Source organism: Glycine max, chromosome 13 (assembly GCF_000004515.6).
Source record: "Glycine max cultivar Williams 82 chromosome 13, Glycine_max_v4.0, whole genome shotgun sequence".
Lineage (NCBI taxonomy): Eukaryota > Viridiplantae > Streptophyta > Magnoliopsida > Fabales > Fabaceae > Glycine > Glycine max.
The window spans coordinates 30,526,080-30,548,447 of record NC_038249.2 but is presented as its reverse complement, the minus strand read 5'-3'; the positions used below and the strand labels follow the sequence as shown (position 1 = coordinate 30,548,447).

The following is a 22,368-nucleotide window of genomic DNA, read 5'->3' as shown; positions in this document are numbered from 1 at the left end:
ATGTAAATTTAACTTATATATCTATTGTAAGTTTTTTTTTTTAAGTTTGACCTGCATAAAAATTTCATCTAATCTATAAGTATGTTAATAGGTTGATAGATCTATTAATCAAAGTAGGCCTATTATTAATAATTATATTTTTATATTATTATGTTTTACATACAACTATATAATATATATATATATATATATATATATATATATATATATTTATATATATTATAATATAATTATATTGTATAAGTATATAAATAGGTTATCAAGTTTAATTAATAAACTTCTTTTTTGATGTCTAAGGCTTAGTATTTGTACTACTTAAGCATAATTTTAAAAAATTTAAGTCTGACCATTCGAGTTGCTTCGATCCTTATGGTGTTATATATGCAGGCCAAAATATAAACCTTTGACAAATCATCTCACCTATTTCAATTGTTAATGTGTTATGATCAGGTGACAATAATCTAAGATAGATGTAGGAAAAAATATGGTTTCTATCTCTGTCTCTATTAATTCACAAATCAGGTGAAGCATATTATATTAAGGGGGTAGGGTTCGAATATTGTGGAGAACAACTCTAAACAATTGAGAGGATGATCTGCATGGAAAATATATATTTTTTATCGACAAATATTTAACTTATTAATTTTTATTAGTAAAAAAAATCGAACATAGATAATGTTTTTTTCTTCTTCTTATCACTCAATTATCCTTATATCTCTGATGCATGAAAAACATACATGAAATTTGAGTATAAAAATAAAAGTGAGTTGATTTTAACCCAAGCCAAAATGTAATTTAACATTTTATATTTAACATACCAGTATGGAGGGAGGTTAATTCCTTATGGAGTCAGCCATGGAAATTGGAGAACTTTCCTATCCATTTTACCCAGAAACAAATGATTTTAGAAAACTTTATTCACTTTTCTTCCAAACCTCCCAATTTTATTCCTCCCCATTTCATCATAAACAAACAAAATGTAAATGAAGTATAATGTAAGTCCAACTCTAAGGTCAAGCAATAAGACCCTTGCCTTTAACTTTTAAGTATCGTTATCTCATATGGCTATAATTTTATAAATGAAATTGTATTAACATATTTTAATAAACTTTTACTAATTACTAATATTCTCACTTACAATACGTTCTATTAAACGGAAACAAAAGATCATCATTGATAAAATAAAATAAAGATTCAAGCACGTGGGATAGTACTAATATTTTTTTTGTAAATATTAAAATATTTTAAATATTTGATTGTAAATTAAATTCAAATATTTACGATGAACAAATTAAATCGATGTAAATTAAAGGTGATTTTTTAAGAGTTTTATATTTTTTATAATTAAGTCAAATTTGAAGAATATGATACTGAATTAACGAATAAAAATCTGTGAAAATCTCAATAAAATTAAGGGTACATTTGATTCTGTGAAATAGTCATATTAATTTGTCTGTATTATACAATAGTGATTATTCCTTGCTTTGTTCTTTGAAAAGACCGAATGACAATTCTATTTTATTTGGGTCCTGATTACCCAAAGACAAGCAAAACATGAATATTTCTTCTTTATAAGATGAGAATTGTCACTCTTTTCGCAATCAAATGAGTTGGTGCTTATTCCGCTTTTCTTGCAGATTTTCATTTAATTTAATTTCAATTTTATCATTTATCATTGTGTATCAAATGTAGACAACGTAAGAATAGAATAAAATAGATTATATGAATGAGATAATCAAGTGATGGAGCAGAAACGATCATTTATTAACTCCATTCAATTCCAAGATATTTATACATCCTAATTATTTCTTTGTAATCGATCCCTAGTGGCAAGTATGTCTTTCCAAACAGATTAATTTGTAAAGAAATTAATGTTAAAATTAAAACACAATATATTTTTATTATTTGTCTTTTTTAGAAAAAGGATAAATGATATATGTATTGATAGTGATTAAAAATAGTATGTGTAAGGACTAAAAGATGATGTTTTTAAGAATTATTATTTTTATTATTTGTAAATATAAGAACCAACTGTAATATGAATTTATAACTTGTTGGTTATTAACATGTATCCCTTAAAAGTTATAATCGTTTACACACGGAACCTTGGTACTACATTACACCTCCAAGCACAATCCTCAATCCTCTTTTAACTAGAGAAAAAAACTCACATTTAAGCAAATTATTGACTTGGTGATGCTTCTGTATATAATTTCATGGCAGAGATAAAGGAAAAGAAACTTTTGTGGCCATGTGGCAATGGGTGGTGTTTGGCAATGTAGACGGTACGATTAGACATGGCAAGAAAATTCGTATTTATGGGTACCCGTCCGAATCTGTCTCGACTTTGACAAGTAATATCAGAGTTGACCGGGTATGGATTCGGGTTCGGGTTTTTCCTGATAATCAAAAGTCGGGTATGAGTACGAGTATGAGATTATTACATCCGCCCCGACCCCGAAACTGGATCCGCCCCGCCACTTAAAATTTTTAGAATTATTGCATAATTTAATCAAAAGGTCTAAAATTTTTATTATTAGTTAATTTTATTTTAGAATTTTTACATAATTTAATATTTTTTTCTTAATGATTTTTGTAGACACATGCGCTATAATAAATTTATTAATATATAAGTAGTTAAAAATAAATGTTTAACAATCAATTTATTTTTTCTAAAATCAATTTTTTAATATTTTCTTTAAAAAAAATTCTTTTTTTTTTAATTTGAATCGGGTACGTGACGGGATCGAGGATACTCGATATCCAACGGGTATGGGGATGAGATGATAAATTTTAACCCGTCAGATATCAGGTACAGATATAAAGATATGTTGAAAATTCAAAATCGAAGATTATGGAGACAATACTCGTCCCCACCCCATCCCATTGCCATATCTAGGTACGATGGATGGGGTTAATACTTGATATTGATAATTTATTCAAGGGTACAACACAGGTACATATATATAGAGTTCGTGATGGGGTGGAGGAATCTACTACATAGAGACATAAATCTGGTGGCTGGTTATTATCTACAAGGATAATTTTGAAGTGCAATGTGTCTAAAGTGGGTGGTATTGACTTATGAGGTTTGATGAAAATTGGTTCAGTGTGAATGGCCATTCATGGATTGGATAACATAGCTATATCTTCGTGATTAGGGTTTGTATTTTGACATGAATACATGGTAATTTTTGGAGGTCTTGGGTGACTTAAAGGCTTATCACTTGGTGTTTCTAGGTAATGAATTTTGGGTGGTCAGGTAGTTAATTTCTTGGATGTGTGTCTAATTCAAGGTTGAAGTGAATTGTGTTATATAAGGGACGGAATACTTTAATCATAAGTTGAATGAATCAAACTCTTGACCTAATAAAGGTTGCAAAATGAATCAAATTACTAAGCAGATTGATCAATAATAATAATAGAAGGTAAGATGTTGAGTGTTAAATTATTCGACAAAGTTTGATTCAGGATTAAGAAGGACTAGTTAGCAAAATTTGTTTAAAAAATAAAAGACTAATTAAGTCCGTATATAAAACTTAATTTAAACTTGGTTAAATTATAGGGTAAAAGCTTTTAAATTTAATGTTAAATTTCGCTAAAAGCTTTATTAAAAACTTTTTTGAATTATCCCTATTAAAAATTCATAAAATCATAGAAGGGTATATAGAATAATATAACCTAGTTAAATGTTTGACAGAATTATGAACTAATTAATAACGTCTCGGTGTGCTTCTTAGGTTCCTTATAAGCAACTACCGGTGAAGCCTAAAGCCTTTGATCAATCCTTCCCTACACTAATAATTCATAGTATGTTGGAACCGTTAGGCTTAATAATTTGTGATCTTGTAGGAGATAGATATGTAGTTTTCTGTGGCTATCATGTCATAGACCCTTTTTGCTTGACATTACATTATCATTACTAGTTATAATGATATAGCCACCCTCTAAATTAGTAAAAGGTCAACATATATTTATTTAACCATCATTGACGTGCTAACTGTTTTTGTGAAGTAACTATTTAATATGTAATAAAAATGTGCTAATTTTAATAATATTTTCATTATTATTATTATTATTATTATTATTATTATTATTTTTAAATTCTAAACATCAATATTCTTTAGTACCACATGAAGGTTTTTATTTCTTCTAATGTATCTTAAGCTTGGTAATCTACATTTTATGCTGAGAAAAAAAATATATAGAAGGGATCCGGATAAGGATTAAGATTAATATGTTCATGTAATTTTTACATAGTTAGGTTTTGATCCTTATAATTATTTTAAATGTCAATTATTGTGTTTTTATTCATTTGGAAATTAGCCTAATCGTTAAAATACTAATTAATTTAATATTTTTACTTGTTCAGGATTTGCAGTAAAGGCCCAATGTAACAAGTTCAAGATGGTTCTACCTGTTGAAATCCTTTATAAGATGAAGGTATCAATCCAAAGCTCGATATGATCATGTTTAAATAACTATAGGAGATAAAAAAAAATAGGAAGTGTAAAATAAATTGTAAGCTGAAATAACTTATGCATTTAAATTTTTATTGAAAAGCTTTCTCATTTAACTTTTTCAAAAGTTGTGATGCATGTATAAGTTGATTTTTAACTTAAACGAGAGAAACTCAATATATTTTAATTATTTTCTTTTCATAGAAATGTTTATAAGAAAATTTATCTAAACACGACCTATGCACACTACATAAATCATTGTACCACATGGTGCTCCCTATGTCCGAAAGTAAAGAATCTTTGCCAATTGTTCATACCCCTGTGCTAGAGTTTAAAAATATTTAATGCTTAGAAAGAGTCAATTCTTTGTTAGGATTACTTCATGATTATGTTTATATGATCTATTTACGATTTAGGTTTGTCTGAAAACAAAGTAAGAAAGATCTTTTGAGAGCTTTTTTATTTTAAAAAAAAAACTATTTTTAAAAGAGAAACTCTCAAAAGTTTTTTTAACTTTTATCCAAATAGACTTTTACTTGTATTCGAGGCTGTAAGGTACTGTTTGATCAAGTAGTTTTTTTTTTTCTTCACCTTGAAAAAGGAAGTTGGGTCAAATAAATTCATATAAAAGCTCTAAGAAAAAATAAGAAGCTTATTTTTTATAAAAGAAAAGGGAAAGACATAGCTTTAAAAAAAGAGCTAATTAATTATAGTAGTTATAAAAAGAGTTTTTAAGTTAAAACTATCAAACCAGTTCTATTTCATTTTTAAATCTTTGCTAACTTTAAATTAATTTTATTGTTTAAAAAATAAGATAACATACATAAAGTGTTAGTAATATTACCAGGTAGAATTTCTATCTAAAAATCTTTACTTTAATATAGGATTAAACATTATTTTCGTCTCTAAAAAAATAGGGTTATTTTGACTTTGGTCCTTTAAAACAAATTCTTTTGGTTTTAGTTTTTGTATAATTTGATATATTTTTTTAGTCTCTATTGATGAAATAATAGCAATGTTGACAGGATAATGACATCATGTCATTATGGGATCTAACAAGATAGCTATATGTTTTTTTTTTAAGTAAAGTGTGCTTTTAAAATCTATTTTCAAAGCAGAGAAGATGATGAATTTAAAAAAAAAAATTTATTATATATACAAAAATGATATGTGACTATCCTCTCAAACTTCTTAATTATATGATAAGTTATCATACTATAAATGTTACTTAACAACAAAGACTGAAACAAAAATATTAAATTTTACAAAAACTGAAATAAAAATTTAAAAGACCAAAATCATAATCAACCTACTTTTTTAGGAATAAAAATATATTCAATTATTTGTTGTATATATATTGAGCTACTCGTTAAAGTATCTTTGTAGCTACTCTCTCCTTCACCTCCTTGTTAATTATTCAACTTTCCATCATCAACCCCGTCAACCTAAAGCAAATTTAATTGGCCTTTGAACAGATCAAAAGCTTATCTAGATCACTACTCATAGTCTTCATTTATAGTCTTCGTGAACTTTTACTTTTTAAGGTATTAATTTGTGTTTTTTTTCTGAAAATTTGGTCATTTTAATTTTTATTTATTAAATTATTAGTACTCAAAGGATCGAAATTCAAATGATTAAATATCAAGACCAAAATAAATAAATAAAATTAATGAAAGGATAATATTTTAAATAAAAAAAACTTTAAAGAAATGAACCTTATTTAAAGCAAGGGACAAGTGTTTTCAAAGATATCCTTACCTCGTTTCTATCTTTTTTTTTTATTCCTAATTAAGAAGAAATCAAATTCAAATATTAAAAAAATTCAATAACTTACACACATTTCAATTAATTAAGCTAAACCTTCTTAATTTATATCCTCCTTATTTGATGAACTTATATTATTGGGACTTGTGATCAGAGTCATTTAGGTGTAAAATAATTAAGTTTCTCTCACATTATAATGAACTTCATATTGATTCTTATTATGTGTAAAAAAGATTGAGGCAACGACAATAAATATATCACATGTAATCTATGGTCTAATTTATGGTCAAAGACAAAAAAAAAGTCACTTTAAAAAAATATTATAATTGAGATGATATTAATGAATGAAACATAATTCTTAAGAGCATCTAAAATTTCGCACATGACATAATATTTTTATACAGTAGTATCAATCTTCACCTCAATCTCTTAACGGTGCACCACCAAAAGCATAATCATGCAATATGGTACACAATTTAACAGTGTCCTATCTACTAGCTACCATAAAGTTTACATTCGCGCTCAGTAAACGGTGATGGCTATCAATGCTTAAACCGCATGCTTTGTTCCTAATATTAAGTGATGCGTGCATAATTATCATATGTGAGAATATTACTTTAATCTTTTACGAGTAATAATTCCAAATCATGTTTTTCAAACTTTTTTACTGAGTCCTTTTCATGGCAATATGGTCTTCAAAGTAATTATGAAAATCTTTCCTTTTTTGAAATGGGACAACCACAGTCAATGCATAAAAGCTTTTCTCCCATTTGCTGCTGTGAAACCCAGTGCTTCATTAATTTTTTTTAATATTAATTTTTATTATCACCCTAACACATATATGTAACTTTCTCCATTAATTTTACTTTCAAGGTTTGGCCGACGATACCTTATATATATATATATATATATATATATATATATTAACCTTTTTTTTCACATAATTTTCCTCTGTGAAATTAAGCAATACAAGACATATAGAAGCACCATATAGAGATGAAATGACTATGAATGTACGTACGTACCTAATTTTGGTGCTAGCTTGTAACCTCATCTTCAAAGGTTTGGCCGACTATCACAATCTGCATATACTATAATGATATCCAATAGCATTTTATGTATATAATAATAATAATATATAGATATTAATATATATTCTTGGTCACACACTCACACACATGCACATTAACATAGCCACGAAATAAATTTCATTAATATATATATATATATATATAGTATATAATATTTTATTTTAATTAGGTCTATGATATTACCCTTTTGGTGAAGCTAGCCACATACTTCCTCTCCCGACAGCACCACTTGCACAACACTAACAAAGAGGGATAGTGTGAGTGGCAGTAAGTCAGCACCTGAAGCCAGACCTAATCTGTATAGGGTCCATTTTTGCATATAATGGGGTGTCCAAGTTCACTTATGCAACAGTTTATTTGATGAAAATTACAAGCTAGCTGTGGGGAGTGAGTGAGTGTGTGTTTGTGTGCTATTTGACAAAAATGGAATCTCTGAGTGAAAGCAAGGGCCAATAAAAAAGGGACTTTCTAGACCTTTGTGGGAAGGGAAATGTGTGCCCTAGATTCAATGACTCCAGGTAGGAAATTTGAGTTGGATAGAGACACTAATTTGTACCCCTTATAGCATTTTTCAATGTATATAAAAAAAGAGTAAATAATTTATATATTAGCAATGTAAACATCAATCACAAACCTGTATAATAAATTTATTAATTTTTATAATAATTATATCAAAAATCATATTGATAATAATTTTTTATCGATTGACTGTGTATACTACATAGAAATTAAAGTTGTACCAAAATTGATTTTACTAGGCAATCAAGTTGAGAATGACTTGCCCTTTAATGGTTTACTAGGGGAGGGGCCGCAAACACAGATTTTGGAGATGTTTACGTGGTTACCAAAAAGCATTAGTGTTTTCCTAACCGATTACAGTGACAGATTGAGAAAAGTGTGTTCTTTATCTGCTGGTGGAGGCAACAACTACAATTCATGTGATTCTCGAATGTTTTTGGGAGGATTTGCATCCCCTTTTTTCGTATGTGAAGATGTGATATATCAATGAGAGTAATGATAATAATAATGGTACCTGAAACGTGCACGTTTTTCATATTCAGCCTCTGAAAAATAATCAAGATTAATAAGAGACAAATTATTGGTAATGTTTGGATCAAAATTCAAATTGTCAACGAATTTAAAATTTGTGGAAACTCAGTAAAATGTTCCATTTTTCAAATATTTTGTTTAGACAAAGTAATTTAACTTTCCTCGGATGAAAATTTCATTTTATGTGTTATTTGAAAGAAAGAAAAATCATTTTAGATGTTATTTGAAATTATTTTATTTTTCTTAAAAAAACTATAAAGTTCCAATCATTTTAAAAAAAAATAGATTTGATATCCAAACAAACCATTTTGATGAATTGAATGGTATTTTAAATTCTCTTAAAAATTTAATTTCTCTATTAAAATTTCCATTCTAAACACACCAAAGTTTTTTTTTTTGTACACACCAAAGTATTATTGGAACAAGAAAAATTGGAAAGCGATTTTCTTAAAAATTATTAAAATATATTAAAACATAATTTATTTATTTTCACCAAAAAGATTATTAAATTAAATTTAAAACTTATTAAAGATCTGCTTTTATAAATTGAAATAGATTCCTAGTAAACTATTGCATATTAATTATATTTTGAAAGTATTTATTATATTTTAAAAAATATTTAGCACTCTATAAGAGCATGTATAATACATTGCTTATATTATTTATTTATCATAATTTTGAAGATCTTACAATTACACATAAGTACTTTAAATAAAAATTCATTTCAATACTAAGATTGTTAAAGTGAGTGTTTAAATTAATTTTATGGGTCTTACGATACTTGAAAATATGTTCTTTATGGTATAATGTTGTTAAGCAACAATTACTCACATAAACAACGATACTTATATAAACAACTCCATGTCATATACTCAGTGAAAAAAAATCTTAAACAATGTTAAAAGTTAAACAACTCATGTAAACATACACATTAAAAATGTGTAAGAAGAAATAGTGTGTATTTAATGTCCTTAACTTATAAAATTATTATACTCTAGCTTTCATGATAATTTACTGCAAGCATATTATTTTTAGAAATGATAAATAATAATAAACTATTTTTAATGAAAAAATAATCACATATTTTATATATCAACAAAAGTTACATATTATTCCTCGTATTGAGTACCTATTATATCATCATTTCATGATAACTATACTTGTGATGGTGAAATATTAGTATGGTGCCTTGCTTATCTGAGTTATCTCAGTTAACACTATTTACTTTTTTGGTGGAATCTCAGCTAACACTAATAAGTAGGCTATTTGATTTCTTGTTGTATATTTTAATGTTGTCCATTATTTATAACTTTTTTTATTTCAGAACATGTTTTTGTTTGAAGTTATAAATCTATTTGTTTAATTTTTTTAGAAACAAAGTTAATTTTGTATGACATACATTTTTACAAATATATATATATATATATATATATATATATATATATATATATATATATATATATATACACACTAAAAGACTTTCTATATTTTTTTTTAACATTTTTTTTACAAATACATTTTTCAAAAAACATGTAATTATTCTGAATTAATAAGCATATTTTTTAAATTAAACATACATCTGTTTTTTTCATTAAAAAAGAGAAACAATCGAACCCGAATGATGAAAGGAAGAGGAAGATGGTAACTGAATACAAATCGAAAAGCTTTTGGGTCACTGTATAAAAGGAACGTGGACCACAACCTACCTTTTTTTTGTGTGTATGGAGTATAGACCTCTACAACATGGTTTTTGTACGGGTGTTTCCTACTTGGTATGCATTACTTTTGAGGTAAAATAAAAAAAATCCATCTTATCGTGAAAAAAGTGTGTCTCAATTCAAATGGGTTAGGCACTTGGTTTGCATAAGTTTTGATGTAAAAGATAAACATCTTTCAATCTTATCATAAAAAATTTGTGGTTCAATTTAAATTAGTTTTTTAATCTGATGATTAATTTTTGACAAATTTGACTGACTATTTATGATTTTTTTTTCTTAATTAATTTTTTTCCATTAACAAAGACTAAACCTTAAGACCTTATTTGAGAAATCAACGATTTATTGGTATGTACATTTTTTACTTTAACTTAATCATTCAAATATAATTTAATGGTCTATATTTATATTTATAGCTCTCAATTTTCATAATAATAACTAATGGCCGTAGCAACCCCTAAGCCCTCGTAGCTCCGCCCATGCCTTTGTACATATATCATTCACTTTAAATTTTAGCATGTGATATAATGCAATTTCAAATCACATTTAATATAATACAATGCAAAATTCTTGGAATGTTTTTAGAGAAAAAAGAAAAACGATAGACCATAGATATCCTTCGAGAGATACAATTTTGCTCAATTCAAGAACAATCATAATATGGCAAGATTAGTTCTTTTAATGAAAGTTTTTTTTCGATATACAAGACTCAAAGGCAACCTTATTTAAGATGCATATATCACCTGAATTAATCACCTATGACTACATCATTTTAAATTGAATAATTTTTTTACAGCATTTTAATTGATTAATTAAACTTCTATACTTTTGTTTGGAAAGTGTAGATAGTCAAGGATATGTTAAAAAAATATTGAATGTGCAAATTTCCATCTTAAAATCCCAGACATCACAATATTCAACGCCAATTTACATTTCCGATGGGCCTCAATTTTATGTGGGTATATATTTCTCAACTAAGGTGTTCCTTCACCCTCTATAAAAGCTTTACAGTATTTATGGAAGGCACTTTGAGGAAACGATTCAAGTTTGTCATGACTACGGAAAACACAATACAAAAACGGGAAAAAAAAAAAATCAACCTGAATCCTGCAATGTGGAATTCACAAAAAAGTTAGAATGCTAACATATACTTCAGAACAAGTGGAGTAAATTAATAGATGTAGAATAACAGAAAACTAGTCTTAATCTATAACATGTAATTTATTTGATATCTTTCGGTGATGCTAGGTGTACCCAGCATTTTAAGTGAATGGACAAAAATATCCTTCACTCAAGTTGATTCATATGATTCATACAGATCCGTATAAATCATACAGATCAACCACGAACTCGCATACCTTCGATGCAGGGTAATTTTGAAATTAATAAAAAAATGCTAGGTGCACAAGCAATAAAGCTGGTGCACCTAGCATCACCTGATATCCTTTTAGCAGCCCAAAAAGCACATATGGACCTATTGGATACAAGTCATTAGTATTTTTGAGAGTTTCTCTATTGAAAATACAGATATTTTTCTAATAGACAAGTTCTCAAAAACACTTCTAGCATTGCATCCAAACAGGCCTCATAAATATCTCAAGTTAACACTTGCAAACCTTAATCAAAAGTAGCTGAAACATAGATATCTCGCCTCAACATTCCAACATTATTAGAATAAGTAACCATTTTAATAATTACAAGCTGATTCACAATAAAAATACAAGCAAATATGCAAGCTAAACCAGACTCGTCATTAACATTTACAAGCTAGGACACCCACCTAAAGTTACAATTTGAATCATTCAACATTATGAACCAGTGTGGCAACGCCTAAAATTCCCCAGTTTCTGTTAGGCACAATTGGTCCAAGTTGTGCAGGTAGCTTGGCAATGGTACACTTATGGACATTTACGATAACCTCCACCAAGAGAAGCAGCACTTTTTCCAATTGCTCCAACTGAATATAAAATATTTAAGGATAATTACAATTAGCAATAACATAAAAAATGAATGAATAATCAAGAATTCTATAGACAGAAATGAAGCTTGGAGACCAGGCAAATCCACAACTTTGAATGTGCAAATTCCATTAATGTTTGATTCAATTATATATGGTTTATACAGATTATTAGTGCCAGCCAGCTATGTAGTTAGATCAACGATAAGAAAAGAAGCACAAAGGATTGAAGCTACCAAGGATTTTTAAACACAAACACAATTTCAAAAAGTCTGCAGAATTATGCAGCGATACACAGAGAAGTGACTAAAATTGAACCAGAAAAGAAACCATCGCCAGCAATAGATATTGTTGCAGGCCCAGGCCATTTCAAAGAGAGATAACCTCTCAGTATCCTCAAAATTACTTGCATAAGCAGAACGCCCTTTTCTTTTTCTCACTAGCATCCCATTTAACTCCTTGCCAGTGGCACTCCTATGTGGACTTTTTAATGAAGTCTCCCCTTGTTCCCCACTACACCCTTGTTCCTTATAAAGTTTCAAAACTCTTGGGCCATTCACACTATTTCTGGCCTAACAATACATCTTCTCAGTGTGTCAGGAGCCTTGTTCTAAAAGCTAAAATCAAGAAACAAGCCCCTGATCATATACACATCCTCACATATAGCTTTGGTTTATGGTTATGGCCTATTTGACCAGATACTTGTGACACTTGGTGATTGTTGCAAATAACAACTCATAGGCCAACGCTTCTGGACATTTGATTGGTGGATCATCCACTTCTAACCTGCTGGTAGAGTCAGTTTGCCAAATGCCCTCCCAATGTAACTTTGATAAACCGTCATACTATTAGTTAATCTAAGAAAATTGGGTGAAATTGTATCTTATTCATTGGTATTTGATCTTAAATTTAACTCAATTCTTGACAAAAGGAGCCAATTTTCAAGATGATTGACAAGAATCGTAAGTTCTAGACTCTTAGAATGTGGGTTTGAGCCTAACTCAACCTCAAAAAGCTAGCTCATAGGGTGAGGCTTGTCCACCACTTATATACTCTATCTTGACACTATCTCTAACTAATGTAAGACTTGGATTTTTTTCCAATACACCCTCTTACGCTCAACACTTTTGGGTTTGGTGCGTGGATAATATGGTGGGTGACCCTTTTGATAGATTTAGGATAGACTCTGATACCATCTTAAAATGTGAGTTTAAGTCTAACTCAACCCCAAAAGTTAGCTTATAGGATGTGAGTTGTTCACCACTTATATACTCTATTTTAGCATTATCTCTAGCTGACGTGGGACTTGAGATTTTCCTAGGGGTGGCAAAATAGGCTAACCCGCCCCGCCCCGCCCCATTATTGACCAGCCAAAAACAGGTTAGCCCGTCCCACCTTGTATATGCTTCGGTTGGCAGGTTGGGCCACCAAAGACAAAAATTAAGAAAATAATAAAATAATATATTTTAATTAACTTTATCTTTTATGAAATATTAAATAATAAATACTTACTAAAAATTTGAGTGTATTACATTAAATTTTGAATAATAATTTATTTAGCCAAAAAATAAAGGAAATAAAAATTAATAATATATGTATAAAATATCAAAATAAATATTAAATCTAAAAAAAATAAAAAAACATGTTGGCAGGTTGGCCGGCCCCATTTCTCTCTCAACCTGTTTTTTGACGTGTCAAAACAGGGCAGGTTAAAGTGGGTTGGCTGGCGGGTTGGAAACCTCAACCTGGCCCGCCAAAAATAAGTGGGTTGGACCCATTTTGCCATCCCTAGTTTTCCCAATATAGACCATGCAATGTCAAGCCTAGCCGGCTAGCCACACAACATGAAATGTAAATGGAAATACTCGTAATACTCAAAGGAAGAAGCCTCTGTTACAGGATTTAAGCAGATACTGCCACTACAATAACAATGGAATGGAGCTAAGCTCCTTACAAGATGGGAAATAGATAATATGGTCATAGAAATGGTAAATACCTGACTGAGAGAGGACCAGCTCATCTACTTAATCTAACCTGGCCACTGAGACCCTTAACAAATTTCGTCATGCCCCTTCAGTTAATTCTCCCTCCTCCATTCTCCTTCCACTACCTGCCCATTCGGTTATTTTCTCTCTTCCTTTTCCTCCTTTGTTGTTGCCACCCTTTTCTTCATTCTCTCGTACACCAATAGGCTTGGTTTCATGAGGCTTTTTAATCCCTTCACTACTCCCACAGCCTCTCTATCTCCTCTACTATACACATTCACAATGGGCATATCAGAAAGGGTTGGAGGAGTCCTGCTGGAGACAAGGCTTGGTATTTTTGTTGTTGTTACACTGGACATTCAGCAACAAATTTAATCATAACTGCCATCACTCCTGACCAGTGCAAGTTTGCTGCTAGGCATCTGCATGTTTGTAATACTCCAATGAAATTCTACAATCAGTGGAGGAACCCATTCAGATCCTGTGGGTATGACCAATCTCCCATTGTGAAACAACAAGGCCTGCTCTAGTGTACCCAGGTTGGGAGTTAGGATCAGCTCTTATTTTGTCCAAAATTTTCTTCAAAACAGAATCTACTTGCACAGCTTCTTGCACTCTATCTGCATCCTCTGTATTGGCCTAGTCAGTGCCATTAATTCCCATTCCTCTCCTTTACAAGATACGACATCCACAGCTTTGTTTGTTTTTCCCAATTTATACACTACCAAAGCAATAGCCAAGCAATTTTGGCTAATCAATCTTGCTGGTTGGGTTTGATAATCTGCTGCTCTAGAAAGTATTATGGGTTCTTCTGATCATTACAAAGAAGTTATCAATCCCAAATAGCAGCGCAGAGTGGCCTACCCAAAACTGCTATATCATGATAGCAGATAGCAGGATGCCTGCTACACTAAAGATTATATATACAAGATAAATAATTTATAATTTACACTACACGAATAGGTGCATAAAAAGAAAAAAAAATCCAAAATTAAAGATATATTTGTAATTAATAATCAATCATAGTTGTGACTCCATGGCCACTTGTAAACCAGATTAATAACTGTGTCATATCTAAAATTTAAAACTCAATTTCAAAGGGAAATTTTTTAAGGCGTTGATAACTTTAAATTTTATTATATGATACACTGCCCTATTTTCCTTTTCATGAACATTTGGAAATTATGAGCCACAATTTAAATCTCTATAAAAAACTATTGCAAAAGAAATACAAGAACATTAAAGAAAGAGATGATGAGCATACACATATAACCAGTATAATATCCTCATATAGCATTCATAGACCAACTTCTAAATGGATAAAACGAAACCAGCCTCTATAGTAGGTCATATACCAAGCCAAAAAGACAGTGTTCTCAATACAATAAGCAAAGAGGGAAACTTTATTAAAAAGAGAGATATTTCACAAAATACCTACAAGGCACAAAAGGACACAACCTATCTAATACTAATATTTACTAAGCACAAGAAACATGATCAAAAGTCTAAATGAGGTAGATGTGCCTAGAAATCACAGTAGAAGGATGTCCAAGAAAGAGCATGCAGGTGATTTGGCAGGTCACTAATTCTCAATAGACAAAAAACTGATTGTTGGATTGGGTCCATCTCCAGTGTGCCTGGACCCACATGCCATCCAGATGGGGATCAGTCCAACATACTCACTAACTTGTTCAGGGTCCAGGCAATGAGAATACATCCATTTTCTGAGTAAGACAGGGTTTATAGCAAGTAAATTTCATGCAAGTTAAGCATTTAATCAAAATTTATCAAATAAAAGTTCCAAACAGCACACGCATTATGTTAAATGTGGCATCCCATTTTCATTTTGACAAAATTACAGCATATAATTATGTAAAACTAATTCACAAATCAGCAGTCAGCACATAAAATGGCTCCACTTATCAACCCAAAATCTACTTATGTTTTCAGGTACAACATTTAGCAACAGTTTGGATGACTGAGACTAACACAACTAGTTCACTATAAGTACATTGTGATGGATAAAATGTCAACACACACCTGGAGTGTTCATTACTCATATGATTGCCGACATTTCATTCGAGCAAATGCGGCTTTCTTTTTCCAGAACTTCATGATGTATAAAGCCATAGGCACAATGTGGAATTTATCAAGGAAGACTGCCCTTTTTACTTTCCAACCAGTCTTGATAAAAGTTAAATGCTATAACTGGTTCCTTCAATTTGCAGTACTTATTAAAAAGAATCTGAACTGGAACATGATCATTCAACAAACCAGATTTTAGTATTTTGGCATAGAGCTCTTCTGCCTCTTTCATCTTACCTCTTATACAGAACCCCCTAACAAGTTCAGTATAAGTTATTAAATCTGGTTCATAACCCCTCTGCACCATCTGATCATGTAATAGAAGAGCAAAATCAAGACGTCCTATATTACAAGCAGCACCTATCAACAAATTATAGGTAACCACATCAGGAAAGAGACATTTCGAAATCATCTCTTCCTTCAGAGAGCAAGCACCATGGAAATTTCCACTCTTCACTTGTGCAAGAATTAAAGCATTATAAGTAAATACATTAGGGCAAACACCGAAAGACAGCATCTGATCTCTTGTAAAAAATGCATTACTAAGATCATTATATCTCCCATATAAGTCAATTATTAGATTCCATATTAAAGGCTTGGGCACCATTAAATTGTTCAACATACACCAAAGCAAGTGTTTTGCTCTAACAATCTCTCCAGCAAAACAAAGGCCTCGAATCACAATCTGGTATGTAATTTGATCAGGCATAATTCCCATATTAGACATAACTCCAACGGTATAGCAAGCCTCACTAATTTTTCCTTCCTTGCAAAGAGCACCAATAATAATATTATAAGTAAAAGCATCAGGAAGTAAACCTTTCTTAAACATCTCACATGCATATCCATATGCAAGGTTCATTTGTTGACTCTTGCAAAATCCATTGATAAGAACATTATAAGCTACAACATCAACTTTAGTACAATTTTGAAGCATCTGATTCCAAAGATTGAGAGCCTGAATAATTGCTCCATCCTTAAAGTAGCTATCCATAAATACAGTAGAGATAACTAAATCAGGTATGTCTTTCTCGTCATCATCCTTTAATACTTCTTCAAGCATCCTTTTAGCTTCCATAAGAAGACCTTTCTCACACAGTGCATGCACCAGTATCCTACAAGTAACCCTGTTTGGCAGAATCCCAGCATAGGTCATGGTGGAGAACAGATACAAAGCCCTATCCACACCATTAACAGCACAATAGCCCTTAATCAAAGTATTATAAGTGGCACAGTTGGGACGAGGACCAAATTCTAACATCTCTCTAACAACCAAATCCGCCTTGTCCAGAAGCCCAATTTTGCACAGCCCATTTACAATATGGTTGTGGGTAAACACATCAGAAACGACACCTTTCTGCGCCATTTTCCCCCAAAGCCAAACAGCTGCTCCCAGCTTACCATCTAAGCACAAACGCCTAATAGTAGCTGTATCTTCAGCATACTTGGATTCACATGCATATCCTATAGTTAGACCAGTCTTTACCAGACATAAGTTTTCCCTGCAACATTTAACCCAAAAGTCACTCATCGGAATCCCTTGCATCTTTTTGCTAATGTTTACATAAAACAGACAGGTATACAATATATATAGCTAGTGACAAAGCCATTTTTAAATGATAGGAACAAATCTAGGCCATACAACCATTCATGGATGTCAAGATTATAAGCTTTTTAAAATCACATAATATAGGTCCCTTCAAAAAGTCACATGACCTCTTAAAAACTCATATGACCTGTGTGTTTTATGGTTTGTTTGGAAGATCTACTTACAGATTACTTAGACTTATGACATAAACACTTGTGTAAGTGTTTGAAAGAGCCAGTGAAAATATCTAATGAATATGATAAGTCCATAAGCAGTTTTCAGCAAAATTCGATATGTTCTGTAGGATAACTTATGAAAATAACTTACAAGGTGTGTGAAAATAGTTTAACCATGTTCACTATTCGATTATAAAAGCAACATAGTCCCAATTTGGATAAATGACTCAACAAGCACTTACAGGACAAAAAAATAAGAAGGTGAAATGCAAAAAAGCTTCTCCCATAAGTTAAAATTAGCTAATGCAATTAGAAGTTCTCTCATTTAACTTCCCCAAAAGCTGATTTTAAGCTAATTCTAACTTAAGGGAGAAGTATAATTCATTTCATCTTTTTATCTTCTTATCCTTTAAGTGCTTGTTGGGAAGTTCGTCCAAACAGGACCTATACATATGTACTTGCTTATCATGTAATAAGTGCTTAATTAATATGTTCATCCAATTGCATCCTTAATCTTAATCATTCATAATAATAATATCTAACAGTCAATAACTCAATATTTATTCTTCTTATTCCCATATCATATATGAATGTCACTATGGTAACTAAATTGAACGAACATATCACTTCAAAGTTCAAACTAAATTCTTCGAATTTGATATAAATCGAAACTAACCTCATCATCTTAAGACGCTCTAAACTGTCCTTAAGCATAGTATCCAGCGCATTGAAAACGGCGTGTCGTCCATTCCCGCCGTCGTTTGACAAACAATCTCCGGCGTTTAATTCGCACTTTTTCTCAGTGGCCGAATCATCCACTTCACGGAAAATCCTGCAACAGTAACAAACAAACGACGTCGCCGTCGTCGTCGTCTTGAGAAAATCGAAAGAAAGAGATACAAATTCATTAATGAATGCAAGTGTGATTTAGCGGGGGAGAGAAATGAAATGGCGTGCCTGGAGTGTGCAACGGCGTCGTTTTGGTAGCGAAGAATGCGAGCGAGGAGGCGTCGTTTGATGGAGAGAAAGGTGCGATTTAGGAATATTAAGAAAGAAGGTTCTCCGGTGGGGACGGAGAAAATTAGGGTTTCAGCCATGGGTGTTACTTACTCAGATTGAACTTTAAGGCATTTGAGATCTGTGTTGTTGACAAGAGAAGAATATTGGGAGATAGACAAACTTGCTGCTGGCTGCGCAAGGAGGGAAGAGAGAAGCAGAGTTGAGTTGAGTTTAATTGGAATGTTATGGGTCTAACCCAATTGGGCTCTTAAACCAACCCGAGTTGCTATTTGCACTACTCACATGGATGTCTTTTAGCTGTATTTCCATTGCATAAACAGGAGTGAAAAAAATAAAACAGAACCACCTAAGAATAAAACGACTAAAACTTATACTTTAAAATCGTCAACAAAAAATATTTATTATTAATATTTATAAAATAAAAAAGACCTTATATGCTAATAAAAATATCAAATATGTTAATAAAAAAAGTCTACACATTTAAAGTAAAAAAAAGAAAGAAAAGTTTAAAAAAATTGTTTTAAACATCACTTATTGTTGGACCGACTTTTCACTCAAGAAAGCAGTTGAATCACTATTGAGAGGCTGGTTTCATTTTTGTTTGGAAATTTGATGTACTAAGCTATTCTCTATTCTCATGTAAGCCTAACAAACATATAGGTTAACATTTGTCTTTATTTTATTTCCTTCAATATTCTGATTTTTCAGAAACAAAAGGCCATGTTTGATTAGCAGTTTGTTAGCTCATTCCCTATATTGCACTCTACTTTATTCTTTCTTTTATATTTTGGTCATTTTTGTTTCCATCCTTTAAACCTAAAATACTTATGCCACATACATCAGTTTTTACTTACTGAGTACTGAGTAGTATGCAGAATTGCAGATATGACGTTGCACTGGGAGCTATACTTGACACGTGATAGTAAAAGAGTGATTGAGATTTGTTTTTGGTTGAACGTTTGACATGTGTGATTTAGTATAAAGTGAAGTAATGGTCAAAAGAAAAAGTGTAAAACGAAGTACCTAGTAATAAGTAATATTGAACAAAATAAATGGTAAAGTGTCAGATATATAAAATAGGCTTTAATAAAAGGAAGAAAAAAAACAAACAAAAAATAGGTTGCAATGGGGCAGAGCAGAGTCATCATGAAGCTAGAAAGGCTACCGATAGATAAACTATAGTTAATTAAATACATTAAAAAATACTTGGATCTTTCTCTTACCCTGTTTATATTGAGACCTGAAACTTGAGAGAGATACACTAATCTTGCCTTGTTGTTTCATTCCCTAACTTACAGGACTCAGCGCATGTCATGTGGTCTCGTTCCCCATTTAAGTCCCACACCGTCTAAACTTATTAAATTATTAATGTTTATAACTAGATGCACAACAACAAAGCTTGTCCCTTCGGGGACATCCGATAAAATTGGAACGATACAGAGAAGATTAGCATGGCCCCTGCGCAAGGATGACACGCACAAATCGAGAAATGGTCCAAATCTTTTTTTCAGTTTCTACGTTTAGAATTTTATTTCTTTTGGTTCAGTAACTAGGGCATATTTCGAATATGATTTTTGGGAAGTATTTTTTTTTACGTTGCAAACGGTTATGCTTTCACTTTCCAATCTTTTTTCAGAAATCTCTGCTCAGTTCGGGTGTCTTCTTTTGGTTTTTATGCTTCTTCCTATGATTCTGGTTTATGCAATGAATATCATGAGATAATTGAACTATTTAGTTGTGTTAATGTATCTTATACTAATACGTGGATCCATTTATCAGTTTATTACATTACATGATTGGGAGTGAAGAACTTGGTCTCTAATTTAAATAGGAGAAACTGAACTAATTGGATAGTGAGTAGAGTAAGTGGGTTGCACACTGCAATTGCAGGGACTCATTAGGTCTTTCATTATATCTTTAAGCAATTTTTATTGATTTCTCTAAAACAAAACAAAGGGAAAAAAAACAGATAAGTGGGTTGCACTTTTAATATTTCCCGTGTCAATTGTTCCACTCCCAGTATTTTTTAAGGTATAATAATAATAATAATAACAAGCAGGATAGAGATAAGTGTAAGCAGATTAAGCACGGGGAGTAACCTCATATGTTATAACCCAAAAAGTTTTAGGATGCTGAATTAGAAAATAATGATATAAAATGTAATTTTTTTCATTTAACTTATTTCTTTCAACTTTCTTTTTGGTTCATCTAAAATAGTGATTTTCCCCCACCTTGTTTCTATCCATCTAAGTACCTATTTTTTCACTGTTTTTTTTATTTTTATTCCATTTTTTTCTTATTCTATTTTACTTTAAAGTGAGAATGATACTAAGGTGAGTTTGTATAGAGTATTTTTAATAAGTATTTTTTTTTAGGTGTGACAACATTTTAGAGAAAAATATACGTAGTGGAACAACTGATGCTGTCAATTTGAAGGAGACAAACATTCCGGCAGCCATTGACTCTATTTCAGTGGCTGAGGGCCTTCCGTCCCCTGGTTTTCATGATAAATGTAATAATGAGAAAAGTTCTGATGTTAATTTAAATGAACAAATTGGGAGGATTCGTGAAGCTTTGCCAAATGAAGATTTAAAAATTGCAGAGCAACCAGTCTTGGAGTTAAACACATCAATTTCTGATACTTCAATGGAGGACAAACGGGAAACTGATGCACTTGAACTTGATGAGATGAAAATGGAATATGATTCCACTGCTGCAAAACATTTATTGCCAGATGTTATAATGAAAGATAAAAGGCTTAGTGAAGTGAGCACTGCCTCAGGTGCCCCACTCATTGACTAATATCTTTATTTGGTTATTGAAATCTGTAATTTTTTGCCCATTCATTCACTTGCATGTTACCCTTTTAAATTTTGTGATGCAAGTGGCAAGTATAATGAAGTATATTTCCATTATCTCTAGGTGGATTGAGAGTGAAGTCAAGGTTTATTCCCCTTCAGGCGATTGCTGAATCCAACGCCTTTTAAGAAGAAAGGTAAAACAAGCAAGAGCAGAACTAAGCTAAAGTAATTTTTTTTCCGGATTATCATTTTTACATGGCTTATATGTGAGCTAACTCTTTGTAATATCTATTAATACTAGCATATAATATTATTCTAATGTGTTTATATCACAATTCAGTAATAAATTCTAAATTAGTGTTGTAATTGCTTTAACTATGAGTGTAGTTTTTAAAACATTGGTATACATGGGACTTGAGTCTTAAAATCTCTCCATCTGGTTCACAATATGTTTTGACACGTGTTTGAATGTGGGGGAGAAAATAAGAGAAAAATAAAGAGAAGAGAAGAAAAAAAATACTTTTGTTGTTCGGATGAAAAGAAAAAAAAGGAAGAAACTATGATCATGTAGAATAACATTTAGATTCTGACAATGAAACAAATCGTATACTAATATGTTATTAGTTTGATTGTAAATGTACCAAAATTTCTTAAGGTCTTAGAGCTTTGTGGATGA

The 22,368-nt window shown here is 31.0% G+C and overlaps 2 protein-coding genes and 1 non-coding gene across 6 annotated transcripts; 2 read left to right on the top strand and 1 right to left on the bottom strand.

The window, feature by feature from the left end:
* Positions 1-11,727: 11,727 nt before the first annotated feature.
* Positions 11,728-19,092, bottom strand: LOC100786895 (pentatricopeptide repeat-containing protein At5g24830). Of its 4 annotated transcripts, none has more exons than XM_041008237.1 (5): positions 18,829-19,092; positions 18,548-18,703; positions 16,063-17,609; positions 14,034-14,932; positions 11,728-12,037 (listed from the first exon to the last, which is right to left on the bottom strand). In XM_041008237.1, exons 1-3 carry the CDS (start codon positions 18,966-18,968, stop codon positions 16,172-16,174), a joined length of 1,734 nt encoding a protein of 577 aa, XP_040864171.1. In that variant the 5' UTR covers positions 18,969-19,092; the 3' UTR covers positions 11,728-12,037; positions 14,034-14,932; positions 16,063-16,171. The 4 variants fall into 4 exon arrangements, with proteins under 4 accessions (XP_040864171.1, XP_040864169.1, XP_040864170.1 ...); XM_041008235.1 differs by having other exon boundaries at positions 14,034-14,924; XM_041008236.1 differs by lacking the exon at positions 14,034-14,932.
* A 1,200-nt stretch (positions 19,093-20,292) lies between these two features.
* LOC112998894 (U6 spliceosomal RNA) lies at positions 20,293-20,395 on the top strand. The gene has a single exon (XR_003264073.1). It is a non-coding gene; the product is annotated as a U6 spliceosomal RNA (small nuclear RNA).
* An 818-nt stretch (positions 20,396-21,213) lies between these two features.
* On the top strand, positions 21,214-21,929 carry LOC102660170 (uncharacterized). The gene is made up of 3 exons (XM_041007939.1): positions 21,214-21,224; positions 21,267-21,673; positions 21,814-21,929. Exons 1-3 carry the CDS (start codon positions 21,214-21,216, stop codon positions 21,876-21,878), a joined length of 483 nt encoding a protein of 160 aa, XP_040863873.1. The 3' UTR covers positions 21,879-21,929.
* The last annotated feature ends 439 nt before the right edge of the window (positions 21,930-22,368 follow it).